This window comes from Bombina bombina, chromosome 6 (assembly GCF_027579735.1).
Source record: "Bombina bombina isolate aBomBom1 chromosome 6, aBomBom1.pri, whole genome shotgun sequence".
NCBI classification, from domain to species: domain Eukaryota; kingdom Metazoa; phylum Chordata; class Amphibia; order Anura; family Bombinatoridae; genus Bombina; species Bombina bombina.
The window spans coordinates 389242710-389257595 of NC_069504.1; the positions used below are offsets into that span (position 1 = coordinate 389242710).

Sequence of the window (14886 nt, forward strand, 5' to 3'; positions counted from 1 at the left end):
TGCTAAGATCATCAAACCTCAGGGCAGAAATCTTCTTCCATATCCCCCTGAGGAAAATAGTATGCACCGGTACCATTTAAAATAAAAAACTTCTTGATTGAAGAAACTAAAACTAACACCTCACTTTACCATGTCTTCCTAGTATAACAGTATAACAGGCAAAGAGAATGACTGGGGGTGGAGGGGAAGGGGAGGGGCTATATATACAGCTCTGCTGTGGTGCTCTTTGCCACTTCCTGTTAGCAGGAGGTTAATATCCAACAAGTAATGATGAAATCCGTGGACTCGTCATACCTTTGTAAAAGAAATAGTAATTTAATATCAACAGAATGCATCAGCTCAAACGGAGCCTGCTGCAAAACTCTAAAAACAAGATAAATGCTCCAAGGAGGAGCAACAGATTTAAACACAGGCTTGATTCTGACCAAGGCTTGAACATCTGGCAGAACTGCCAGACGTTTATGCAAAAAAAACAGTGCAGAAATCTGACCCTTCAGAGTACTGATGGACAAACCGGGCGGAAGAGATGATATCGTCACCAGATCCATGAACCAGATCCTGCGCTGCCATGCAGGAGCTATTAGAATCACAGAAGCTCTCTCCTGCTTGATGGGAGCAATTACTCGTGGAAGGAGAGCAAATGGAGGAAACAGGTATGCTAGATTGAAGTTCCAAGGAACCGCCAGAGCATCTATCTGATTAGAACGGCTTGAGGATCTCTTGACCTTGAACCGTATTTTGGATGCTTGGCGTTTTGACGAGACACCATCAGATCCAACTCTGGAACAGCCCACCTGAGGATTATCATTGTGAAAACCTCTGGGTGGACAGCCCACTCTCCTGGATGAAAAGTCTGTCTGCTCAGAAAATCTGCTTCCCAGTTGTCCACTCCTGGGATGTGGATGGCAGAGAGATGACAATCGTGAGACTCCGCCCACTGGAGAATGAGAGTCACCTCTGTTCTCCCTGTTTCGAGTTCCTCCCTGGTGGTTGATGTAAACCACCGAGGTGATGTTGTCCGATTGGAATTTGATAAACCGGACTGAGGCTAGTTGAGGCCAAGCAGTCAAGGCAATGAAGATTGCACTCAACTCCAATATATCTATTGGAAGTGAAGACTCCTCCTGAGTCCACAGGCCCTGAGCTATTAAGGAGCCCCAGACTGCTCCCCAGCCTAACAGACTGGCATCCAAGGTCACAATCACCCAGGAAGTTCTCAGAAAACATGTGCCTCGAGACAGATGGTCCTGAAAAATCCACCACAAGAGAGAGTCTCTTGTCAGAGGATCCAGATCTATCCTATGCGAGAGATCCGAGTGGTCTCTGTTCCATTGACTGAACATGCATAACTGCAGAGGTCTCAGATGGAACCGAGAAAAAGGAATGATGTCCATAAAGACAACCATCAGACCAATCACCTCCATGCATTGAGCCACTGATGGACAAATAGCAGACTGGAGAGAAAGGCATGAAGCAAGAAGTTTGGATTTTCTGACATCCATCAGAAAAATCTTCATAGACAGGGAATCTATAATTGTTCCTAAGAAACACACCCTTGTATCTGGTATAAGGGAACTCTTTCCCAGATTTAGTTTCCACCCGTGGGAACGTAGAATAGACAATAACATCTCTGTATGAGATCTTCCTAGATGAAAAGATGACGCTTGAACCAAGATGTCGTCCAGGTAAGGCAACACAGCAATTCCCTGGGACCTGACCACTGCTGGAAGAGCCCCCAGAACCTATGTGAAAATTCTGGGAGCTGTAGCAAGGCCAAAAGGAAGGGCAACCAACTGGAAATGTTTGTCCAGAAAGGCAAACCTCAGAAACTGGTAATGATCCCTGTGAATGGGAACATGAAGATACGCATCTTTCAGATCTATGGTTGTAATGAACTGACCCTCCTATACCAAAGGAAGAATGGAGAGGATGGTCTCCATTTTGAAGGACAGAACCCTGAGGAATTGGGTGAGACACTTTAGGTCTAGGATGGGATGGAAAGTGCTCTCCTTTTTGGGAACTACAAATAGATTTGAATAGAAGCCTAGACCCTGTTCCTCTAGAGAAACTGGAACAATCACTCCCAGGGAAGATAGGTCCTTTACACAGTTTAAGAAGGACTCTTTCTTTATCTGGTCTGCAGATAACCTTGACAGGTGGAATCTGCCCCTGGGAGGACAGGATTTAAATCCTATTCTGTAACCGTGGGAAACTATGTCTACAGCCCAAGGATCCGGAACATCGTGTATCCAAGCTTGCCGGAAAAAAAAAAGAGTCTGCCCCCCACTTGATCCAATACAGGATCGGGGGCGGTCCCTTCATGCTGATTTAGAATCAGCAGAAGGCTTCTTGGCTTGCTTTCCTTTACTCCAAGGCTGACCGGACCTCCAAGAAGACTTGGATTGTTACGGCTTGGAAGAGGAGGAGGAAGACTTTTGTCCTTTAAAGTTACGAAAAGAACGGAAATTAGAAAACTGGCACCCTTAGGTCTATTTTTTTTATCCTGAGGTACGAAAGAGCCCTTTGCACCTGTAATTTCTGAAATTATTTCAGCCAGAACTGGACCAAACAAGGTCTTACCCTTATAAGGCAAAGACAAAAGCTTGGACTTGGATGAGACATCTGCAGTCCAAGATTTTAACCACAGAGCTCTGCAAGCTAAAACGGTGAAACTAGAAATCTTAGCTCCCAGTCTAAGAACTTGCATATTGGAATCACAAATAAAGGTACTGGCTAGCTTGGAAGCCTTGATCCTGTCTTGGATCTTCTCTATAGTGGTCTCTTCCAAAATAAGATTAGATAAGTCATCGCACTAATAAGAAGCTCTCCCCGCAACTGTAGCAATACTAGCAACAGGCTGCCACTGTAATCGCTGATGAATGTACATCTTCTTCAAAAAAGCCTCAAGCTTCTTATCCATGGGATCCTTGACAGAACAACTATCTTCAATAGGAATAGTAGTTCTCTTGGCAAGAGTAGAGATAGCTCCTCCTACTTTGGGCACTGTGCGCCACGAGTCATGAATAGAGTCAGCAACAGGAAACATCTTTTTAAAAAACAGGGGACGGGAAAAAAGGAATCCCTGGTTTATCCCATTCCTCAGTTATGATATCTGCCATTCAGTCCGCAACTGGAAACACTTCCATAAATGAGGGAACATCATATACCCTGTCAAGTTTACTAAACCTCTTTGGATTCTCCACGACAGCCAAATCGGATTCCTCCAAAGTAGCAAGGACCTCCTCTAAAAATACTCAGAGGTGTTCCAACTTAAATCTGAAATTAATCTCCTCTGAATCTGCAGAATTGGTCACTACAGTATCAGAATCTGATAATTTGCCCTCAGAAACCATCCTCCTCATCATATAACTGAGACATACTGACTAACGCAGCCTTAGCGGAGTCAGAACCCTTATTAACATCAATAAATTTTATTTCCTCTTGCGCTTACCAGTAACAGGGAAAGCGGACAAAGCCACAGAAACTGCAGAAGTAATCTGTGCAGCAAAATCCCCTGGTAAATAGACCCCCCCAAAAGGAGGTTGAGAGGAACCGCAGGGCACTGCATGTGAAACTGGTAAAGCTTGGGACGTCTGAGGGGAAAGCTGAGGCATAGCTAGGACAACACTATCCTGAGAGAGAGGGGGCTCAGAGAGAGACATATCTTTAAACGATCAAGCTTTATTTAGACAAGAGGAACAAAACTGCACAGGAGGAAATATCTTAGCCTCCAAGCAAAATAAACACTTTTCAAAAGACTAATTTACATCATTAGTGTCCATAATCAAATACTTGATTCCACCAGCAATTATAAATAAAAAAATATTTCAAAATAGTGCTCAGAAAAAGTTGTATAACATTTCAATCCAGCAAATAATAAGTTGCACTACTTAGTAAAACTTAACACAATGGACCTAAACCCTCAGCTCTGCTGAGGTCTTATCCCTCCTGAAGGAGCTATCCCACTAGCACAGGGAAAAGCACAGACCGGAGTAAAGGCTCCTATCCACCGGAGCTGCCCAAATCCACTGAGCTGCAAACCTCCACACTAGTCACGGCAAAACTCCGATCTGATCAGAGACGAAAAACTTAAGTGCGGAGGAGTAGTCACATGACGCAACTAAGAAAACTGCCCCACAGTCAGTAAAAAACGGCACGAAAACAAGCCCGGGAAAAATAACAGCAATTTTAACAAGCTAGCCATCCTCCTAGATAGGGATTGCCTTAAGAGTCTCAATTGCCCTCAGAGTTTGTCCATACACTCACCAAGCCCCTAATACAATAAAGGATGCCTCTTGTCAGCCTCAAACACGCTCACATTACCAGCAGAGCCCTCTCTGTTAAAGTATATCCCTCATAAGAAATACATGAAAGCCCCAAGAAAATACCACAAAGGGATTAACCCTTAGAGTGCCGGTACCTTCTAACCTAGAAGGGAAAGCATTTACCTGTGGTACCTTCTAACCTAGAAGGGAAAGCACTTACCTGTGGATCCTGCTCTGTCAGGCAGGGACTGTTTCCTAAGGTGTGGCAGATTTCTCCACTTCTACCAGAGACCTGTAGAAAGGAAAGAACAGAGTAACCAACCCTGGCTTTCTATAATAGGGGTAGCAATAATGTTAGAAAAGTTAAGCAAAGACCACCTCGCCGTCTTCTAACTGCTAATAGCCACCATTACTCTTACTAAAGAGATTGACATGGACACAGCTTGACCCCAATCCTTGCTTGCAGGGAAAAGTACCCATAAAAGGATTAAAAATCTTCAGACACCATCTTCGCACATCCTCCCTTGACAGAAGCAAATAGAATGACTGAGGGTTATGGGTAAGGGAAGTGATACTTAACAGCTCTGCTGGGGTGCTCTTTGCCTCCTCCTGATGGCCAGGAGTGAATATCCCACTAGTAATTGGAATGATTAGTGGACTCTCCATGCCATAGGAAAGAAACCCCTTTACATCCAGTAATAGTATATTGTTAACAAGGAACACAGCAACCCCAGACGATTGTTTCGGCCTTCATGACGAGGCCCAATGAAGGCCAAAGCGATCGTCTGGGGTTGCTGTGTTCCTTGGTCAGAGAGGAATTGCCTGGTATTTCGGCGCTGGACTGACCGTAATAGGCGGGATCAGACTGATATACTACAGGAAAGTTCTTCTCTGTGAAAAGCATTACTGGGTTAAAAGAAGCTGCATCCAGGTGGTAAATCGCCATAGAACAGGCTAACAATAGTATTGAGCCAGTTGTTCGTTCCTGTGAGTGTGCTTCTCTCTGTGTGTATTTAGTCTCCTTTTGGAAAAAAGGCGAAACCAGACGTGGACTCCTTGCTCAGTGTGCTTAGAGGAATATGGCTACACCTTACTGACGAGGCCCAATGAAGGCTGAAACGATCGTCTGGGGTTGCTGTGTTCCTTGCTCAAAGAGTAATTGCCTGGTATTTTGGCTCTGGACTGACCGCAATAGGCAGGATCAGACTGATATACTACAGGAAAGCTCTTCTCTGTGAAAAGCATTACTGGGCTAAAAGAAGCTGCACCCAGGTGGTAAATCGCCATAGAACAGGCTAACAATAGTATTGAGCCAGTTGTTCGTTCCTGTGAGTGTATATATATGTATATATATATATATATATATATATATATATATATATATATATATATATATATATATATATACACACACACTAAAAGGTTCTGCCACATATCAGCAGACGATATAGAATAGGAGTATATTGAAGATCCATAGAGGGAGGCAAAAGACAAGTCCCTGCAACCAATTATGGAAGGTGTATGAAAAATTTCCCATGAGGTGAAAAAAGAATCACAATCCATACCCCACATACATCCCTCTGAGAAGCACTGTACTCTGAAGGGAAACCGGTCTTCAATAAAGACACAAAACCCCACTCTTTCTGAAGACTCAAATGCACATCTTCATTCTTCAACCACCTCCAGCAGACGCAAAGTAAAGACTAGAGGTATGTGTGAGGGGGCAGGGGTTCAATAGGGTTCTTGGGGTTTGAGAATCTTTGCCTCCTCCCAGTGGTATAGAAAAGTAATTCCCAGGAGTAATGGACCATGGACTCTCACTACCTGCGTGAAAGGCACGGGTATTAGTACTGAGAAATGGTGGAATTGACCTTACTCCAAAACAAAAAAAGAAGAAATATGGAGATTCAGTAATCATGATTCAATGTGAAGACACAAAGTAAAATGCATTATCCTATGTAACTCATTGAGTTTGGAGATTTTTCAGGTTTACATATGACGCTAATGCAATGTATTAAAACAATGGCTAAACTGAAGGAAACACAAATATATGCACAATTTAGTTTGATGGATGTGAGGGAGTAAATGGTTTGGAGAGCTTGCAGCTTAAAAAGACAATGTACTCAGGCAAGCAGCTGACGAGACATCAATGTAGTCAAACTGGTGCAGGAACACCCTTTAAAATGGGCTCCACCCCAACTGAGAGGTTAATTTCTGCTGCTGCCTCTTGTCTACATAGCTTATCTATATTCATGAAGTATCTCCTGTACACATTAAAGGCAAGAAACGTTTACAGTGCATTGTCCCTTTAATACATTTAACATAAGTCTGTAAATCAATATGCACAGTAATTGAAGGATGGTACTATATAGCTAATAAGTTGCTACTAATAAATAATAATAAATTATGCACTATTACAAAAATATATGACATTTTAGTCCATGGCCTAATTATCTAATTCATATATCCATAAAGTATTAATAACTATCCGCTAGATTTAGAGTTCTGCGTTAGCCGTCAAAACCAGCGTTAGGGGCTCCTAACGCTGGTTTTGGCCGCCCACTGGTATTTAGAGTCAGTCAGGAAAGGGTCTAACGCTCACTTTCCAGCCGTGACTTTTCCATACCGCAGATCCCCCTACGCCATTTGCGTATCCTATCTTTTCAATGGGATCTTTCTAACGCTGGTATTTAGAGTCTTGGCTGAAGTGAGCGTTAGAACTCTATGACAAGACTCCAGCCGCAGCAAAAAGCCAGGAGTTAAGAGCTTTCTGGGCTAACGCCGGTTCATAAAGCTCTTAACTACTGTGCTCTAAAGTACACTAACACCCATAAACTACCTATGTACCCCTAAACAGAGGTCCCCCCACATCGCCGCCACTCTATTAAATTTTTTTAACCCCTAATCTGCCGACCGCACACCGCCGCAACCTACGTTATCCCTATGTACCCCTAATCTGCTGCCCCTAACATCGCCGACCCCTATATTATATTTATTAACCCCTAATCTGCCGCCCCCAATGTCGCCGCCACCTACCTACACTTATTAACCCCTAATCTGCCGACCAGACCTCACCGCTACTATAATAAAGTTATTAACCCCTAATCCGCCTCACTCCCGCCTCAATAACCCTATAATAAATAGTATTAACCCCTAATCTGCCCTCCCTAACACCTAACTTCAAGTATTAACCCCTAATCTGCCGACCGGACCTCACTGCTACTATTAAATTTATTAACCCCTAAAGCTAAGTCTAACCCTAACACTAACACCCCCCTAAGTTAAATATAATTTTTATCTAACGAAATAAATTAACTCTTATTAAATAAATTAATCCTAATTAAAGCTAAATACTTACCTGTAAAATAAACCCTAATATAGCTACAATATAAATAATAATTATATTGTAGCTATTTTAGGATTTATATTTATTTTACAGGCAACTTTGTATTTATTTTAACCAGGTACAATATCTATTAAATAGTTAATAACTATTTAATAGCTACCTAGTTAAAATAATTACAAAATTACCTGTAAAATAAATCCTAACCTAAGTTACAATTAAACCTAACACTACACTATCAATAAATTAATGAAATAAAATACCTACAATTATCTACAATTAAACCTAACACTACACTATCAATAAATAAATTAATGAAATAAAATACCTACAAATAAATACAATTAAATAAACTAACTAAAGTACAAAAAATAAAAAAAGAACTAAGTTACAAAAAATAAAAAAATAATTTACAAACATTAGAAAAAGATTACAACAATTTTAAGCTAATTACACCTACTCTAAGCCCCTAATAAAATAACAAAGCCCCCCAAAATAAAAAAAAATGCCCTACCCTATTCTAAAATACAAATAGAAAAGCTCTTTTACCTTACCAGCCTGCCCCAAAGAATTCAGCTCTTTTGCCTGTAAAAAAAAAACCATACAATACCCCCCCCAACATTACAACCCACCACCCACATACCCCTAATCTAACCCAAACCCCCCTTAAATAAACCTAACACTAAGCCCCTGAAGATCTCCCTACCTTATCTTCACCACGCCGGGTATCACCGATCCGTCTGGAGGAGCCTCCGAAGTCTTCATCCAAGCCCAAGTGGGGGCTGAAGAAGTCCATTATCGGGCTGAAGAGGTCCATCATCGGGCTGAATTCTTGATCCAAACGGGCGCTGAAGAGGTCCATCATCGGGCTGAAGTCTTGATCCAAGCAGGCGCTGAAGAGGTCCATCATCGGGCTGAAGTCTTGATCCAAGCGGGCACTGAAGAGGTCCATCATCGGGCTGAAGTCTTCTATCAAGCGGCATCTTCAATCTTCTTTCTTCCGGATCCATCTTCATCCCACCGACGCGGAACATCCATCCTGGCCGACGACTTCCCGACGAATGACGGTTCCTTTAAGGGACGTCATCCAAGATGGCGTCCCTTGAATTCCGATTGGCAATCAGCCAATCAGATTGAGCTTGCATTCTATTGGCTGTTCCGATCAGCCAATAGAATGCAAGCTCAATCTGATTGGCTGATTGGATCAGCCAATCGGATTGAACTTGAATCTGATTGGCTGATTCCATCAGCCAATCAGAATTTTCCTACCTTAATTCCGATTGGCTGATAGAATCCTATCAGCCAATCGGAATTCGAGGGACGCCATCTTGGATGACGTCCCTTAAAGGAACCGTCATTCGTCGGGAAGTCGTCGGCCAGGATGGATGTTCCGCGTCGGCGGGATGAAGATGTATCCGGAAGAAAGAAGATTGAAGATGCCGCTTGATAGAAGACTTCAGCCCGATGATGGACCTCTTCAGTGCCCGCTTGGATCAAGACTTCAGCCCGATGATGGACCTCTTCAGCGCCCGCTTGGATCAATACTTCAGCCCGATGAGGGACCTCTTCAGCCCGATGATGGACCTCTTCAGCCCCCGCTTGGGCTTGGATGAAGACTTCGGAGGCTCCTCTGGACGGATCGGTGATACCCGGCGTGGTGAAGATAAGGTAGGGAGATCTTCAGGGGCTTAGTGTTAGGTTTATTTAAGGGGGGTTTGGGTTAGATTAGGGGTATGTGGGTGGTGGGTTGTAATGTTGGGTATTGTATTGTATGTTTTTTGTTACAGGCAAAAGAGCTGAATTCTTTGGGGCATGCCCCGCAAAAAGCCCTTTTAAGGGCTGGTAAGGTAAAAGAGCTTTTCTATTTGTATTTTAGAATAGGGTAGGACATTTTTTTATTTTGGGGGGCTTTGTTATTTTATTAGGGGGCTTAGAGTAGGTGTAATTAGCTTAAAATTGTTGTAATCTTTTTCTAATGTTTGTAAATTATTTTTTTATTTTTTGTAACTTAGTTCTTTTTTTATTTTTTGTACTTTAGTTAGTTTATTTAATTGTATTTATTTGTAGGTATTTATTTAATTAATTATTTAATTTATTAATTTATTTAATTAATTTATTGATAGTGTAGTGTTAGGTTTAATTGTAGATAATTGTAGGTATTTTATTTCATTAATGTATTGATAGTGTAGTGTTAGGTTTAATTGTAACTTAGGTTAGGATTTATTTTACAGGTAATTTGGTAATTATTTTAACTAGGTAGCTATTAAATAGTTATTAACTATTTAATAGCTATTGTACCTGGTTAAAATAAATACAAAGTTGCCTGTAAAATAAATATTAATCCTAAAATAGCTACAAAATAATTATTATTTATATTGTAGCTATATTAGGGTTTATTTTACAGGTAAGTATTTAGCTTTAATTAGGATTCATTTATTTAATATGAGTTAATTTATTTCGTTAGATAAAAATTATATTTAATTTAGGGGGGTGTTAGTGTTAGGGTTAGACTTAGCTTTAGGGGTTAATAAATTTAATAGAGTAGCGGTGAGGTCCGGTCGGCAGATTAGGGGTTAATACTTGAAGTTAGGTGTCAGCGATGTTAGGGAGGGCAGATTAGGGGTTAATACTATTTATTATAGGGTTATTGAGGCGGGAGTGAGGCGGATTAGGGGTTAATAACTTTATTATAGTAGCGCTGAGGTCCGGTCGGCAGATTAGGGGTTAATAAGTGTAGGTAGGTGGCGGCGACATTGGGGGCGGCAGATTAGGGATTAATAAATATAATATAGGGGTCGGCGGTGTTAGGGGCAGCAGATTAGGGGTACATAGGGATAACGTAGGTTGCGGCGGTGTACGGAGCGGCAGATTAGGGGTTAAAAGAAATATGCAGGGGTCAGCGATAGCGGGGACGGCAGATTAGGGGTTAATAAATGTAAGGCTAGGGGTGTTTAGACTCGGGGTACATGTTAGGGTGTTAGGTGCAGACTTAGGAAGTGTTTCCCCATAGGAAACAATGGGGCTGCGTTAGGAGCTGAACGCTGCTTTTTTGCAGGTGTTAGGTTTTTTTTTTCAGCTCAAACGGCCCCATTGTTTCCTATGGGGGAATCGTGCATGAGAACGTTTTTGAAGCTGGCCGCGTCCGTAAGCACCGCTGGTATTGAGAGTTGCAGTGGCGGTAAATTATGCTATACGCTCCCTTTTTGGAGCCTAACGCAGCCCTTCTGTGAACTCTAAATACCAGCGGTATTTAAAAGGTGCGGGAGAAAAAAATCATGCGTAGCTAACGCACACCTTTGGTCGCAGAACTCTAAATCTAGCGGTATGACAGTAGATACAAATATACTGTACCTGTGCTGTGCAGAGACACAGCTATCACTTTCGCATGGATCACATTGGCTTTTGTCAGCTTCAACAGCCCTGAACAGACCATCTTGTTCCCGCCTTCCACTGCCCACATATTTCCCTGAGCACCAGCCAAAGACATGGCACCTGCAGAAAATCAAACAAACAAAAAAAAAAGAATACGAATAAACTGAAAATTAATGTTAAACAAATCCAATAATTCTGAAGTCAGCATGCGCTAGTTTATTAAGTTAGGTGATTAAAATGGATTGATCAATAACAATAGATAATAGCATCATACCATTGCTTCAAAGCAGAATCGTATAATATATAAAGGTACACAATTGTAAAAATGAGTAAATCTTTATTAAATATTACTCAAAAATGAATGTTATTATTTTCTCCTAAGAAAACAACTGAAATCACCTATGCGAGTAGTAATTTCTACTGTCTTATTATGGGGACACCTTTATATTACTATCGGCTCTGGACTGGCAAAATGTTTACGATTTTACTGTATCTGTAACTTGTTTTTAAATATCTCTTCTGTCAAAATGTGAATTGGTTTTGCTTTCCTATACCTGTTGTTTATTCAAATCACCAGCATCTGGAAAATTATATTTTAAAACTTTCTTTAGAGAAAAAACAATCACAAAAGCCTCTTGTAGTTACTACAACAAAATCACAAACATGCATTATGCAGACGAATTACTTATGGCAAAACTGTGCTGAAATCTGGAAATGTACCACATGATTAACTTATCATCCAGCACAAAAACAAACAATATACATCCAAGAAAGCATGATAATGTTTACAGAACATGCTAATAATGTAGAACAGAATCTAGGGAGTCAGTAACAATTCTAGACTAGTTCTATTCTATGTGGCTCCACTTTTAAATAACCTTTTTGACCCCCTACTTATTATTTTTACGGTCATGACTCTTGACCAGAACTTTCTAAGCTTTCATTACTACATACTAATTTAAACACAAAGCACAGGACACCAAATCATCAAAGTTTTACAGGAACTTGTCCTAAATTCTTAAAGTGAGATTTTCCAATTGCCAGTTTTTTGGGGCGGGGCTCGTGGACTCTCACCACCGTGAATGAAATAAACCCTTTAAGGACGCAGCTTTCAGTTTGAATTTTTCCGTCATATGTCCTTAAGAGGTTAAGTTACCAGGTAAGCATACATGTTGTTTTCTTTTATAAGGTGGGTAGAGTCCACGATCCATTACACATGGGAAATTATTTCCAAGGTGTGAAATCTACAAGTAATGTAGGACGGGACAAAAAAAAATTATGGGACCAGGCAAGCATCTATTTTTGCTGCCTGTAGAACTTTCCTACCAAAGGCTGCTTCAGAAGAAGCAAATATATCAAAATGGCAGAATTTAGTAAATGTGTTTAAGGATGACTATGTTGCTGCCTTGCCAATTTGTTCGATTGAAGCCTCATTTTTGAAGGCTCAGGAAGTAGAAACAGATCTAGTAGAGTGGGCTGTAATTCGTTTTAGAGAAAAGTTCCCTCTTTCTTTGTAACATAAACAGATTGGAAAAAAAAAACCTGGCCTTGTTCTGGATTCAGAACTGGAACTATTACTTCCACCAATTTCCACACCTGGACACAGTGAAGAAAACCTTGAGCTTTTCCAGGGTGTTTTGGAATATGGGACAGAAGATATCTTCCTCTGGGAGATCTTGATCTGAAACCCATCCTGTATCCCTGAGAAACTATATTTAGTACCAAAGGATCCTGAACGGTTTGAGAGCATGCCTTCCTTAAAAATGCGTAATCTGCCCCCTACCAGAAATGAATTAGGGGTGGGGGCCATCCCTTCATTGTGATTTAGGGGTGGAAGAAGACTTCTTGGACTGCTTAGACTTGTTACAGGAAAGATTAGCTTTCCAGGAAGGTTTGGAACATTTTTGTTTTTGATTAGAGGAGGATTTTTGGTTCCTTGAGTGAAGAAAGGAAGGCAAACAGGTAGAAGTATTATTTTCCTTAGACTCCTTGTCACGAGGAATAAAAGCCCCTTTACCTCCAATAATAGTTGGAATTATAGCAGCTAAATTAGAACCAAATAAAATTTATCTTGAAAGGGAGCGTTAGAAGTCTAAACTTAAAGACTATGTCAGTGAACCAAGATTTGAACCAGAAGGCTCTTCTTGTCAATACAGACAATGCCATGTTTTTGGCACTTAATTTGATAATGTCAACAATAGCATCACATATGAATGCAATTGCTGAATGAATATGATTCAAACGAGAATGAAAATCTTTATCCAATACAGTATCTAAGATTGTTTCAGGTAAATTGTCACACCATAAATGTATCGGCTGCTTCCACACAACCAATATTCATTGCTGGTTTGAACAAATAACATGCTTGAAGGCCCTTCTCTGAAAAGACTAACTTCCTGTCCATACAATCTTTAAAAGAAGTACTATCCTCTAGAGCAGCGGTCGCCAACCAGTGGTCAGCGACAAGATGTTGGTGGTCCGTGACACCATCAAGCAGGATTTAATCTCCTCTGATGGTGTCACCCCCGTCGCGCCGCAACTCCCTACAGTGCCTGACTGGACATCAGAGAAAACCGACGAGGAGGAGTTGAATTACAATCTCCCTACGCACGTTGCATAGTACTGCTTAACTTGCGTAGCTTGATTGTTTTTTTTTAACTCCTCTCGTCCGACGCGCTGCTCAGAGGAAGATCTTTCCATTATAAAGCCAGAAGAGGTTGGTATAGTCTTGGCTTGAAATAGTGGAATTAAAGAATATACAAAAAAAAAATATATATATAAAAAAAATGATCTTATATTTAATTTATTTTCTTCCCTTTACCTGTCTCTTTGTAGTAGTTTTCCTAATTCCATCAGATGGACTTACATCACTGTTCTCTTCCTCCCCTCCATCTTTTTTTTTTTTTTTATTAAATATTAATTATTTATAATTTTAATAATGTTCCCGCACAAAGCTATTCCACCTGAATTCCAGTAAATGCCATCCAGAAGATCAGCCATATCCCACCAGTATTATAGTAATTGCCAGTAACATCAGTCGTAGTTAGCTCACATCCATATTGAGTGCTTTCTGGTATAAACTTAATTTATGACTTCAATGTCTGTCCATGATCATAAGTAGTTTTGAATAATTCCTAACTGGGGAGGTAACTTGGAAGTCTTGTGGTCCTTTTAAACATAATTCTTTTTTCCCCACTTTCTGCCTCTCTGTTTCCAGCTCAAAAGTTGGCAGTCACCCTTCATCTCTAATTAAAAAGTATTCTCTCAGTTCCGTCATTCAGTTAGTTATTTCCAAAAAAGAATTCTTAAAAATGTGTAAATATATACTGTACATAATGTAAACTTAGCTATTGTTACACTAGTTATGTACAGTATGTGTGTGTAAATATATATATATATATATATATATATATATATAGATATATATACACACACACAAACATTATAGAGGTTTGTACCTTTTAAAAAAATTCATGTTAGTGGTCCACGGGATTCAAAAGTGTGAGTTTAATGGTCCCTGAGGTCCGAAAGTTGGCGACCCCTGCTCTAGAGGAATAGTAGTTTGTCTTCCAAGAGTACATCTGCTTATGGGATTGTTTCCCAAAGCTCCACACTAGCAGAGGGTAAAGGAAACACCATTTTGAAAGCGGACGATAAATTAAAAGGAATGCCAGACCTAGACCATTCCTTAGTAATGATTTCAGTCATTGTGTCTGTCTGTCTTCCTTTAAATGTTCCCTGAAGACTTTTCTGTTCAGGGAAGCCTACCACCCAACTCAATAATAAATTCACTTACCTAACTTTTCCCTCATCTAACTCTGTATTAACATCTTTCCCAATCTTGCAGTCCTCACCTCCTGTTTCTCAACCTCCTACCCTTCTAGATTGTAAGTTCACACGGGAATA

General features: G+C 40.6%; 1 protein-coding gene across 1 annotated transcript in view; it reads right to left on the minus strand.

Annotated features, from left to right (window-relative positions):
• PCYOX1L (prenylcysteine oxidase 1 like) overlaps positions 1-14886 on the minus strand; it is a 138199-nt gene that overhangs the window by 41739 nt on the left and 81574 nt on the right. Inside the window, exon 5 of the mRNA XM_053717104.1 lies at positions 10960-11100. Within this exon, the coding sequence (XP_053573079.1) occupies positions 10960-11100 (141 nt within the window). The remainder of the gene's footprint in view (positions 1-10959; positions 11101-14886) is intronic.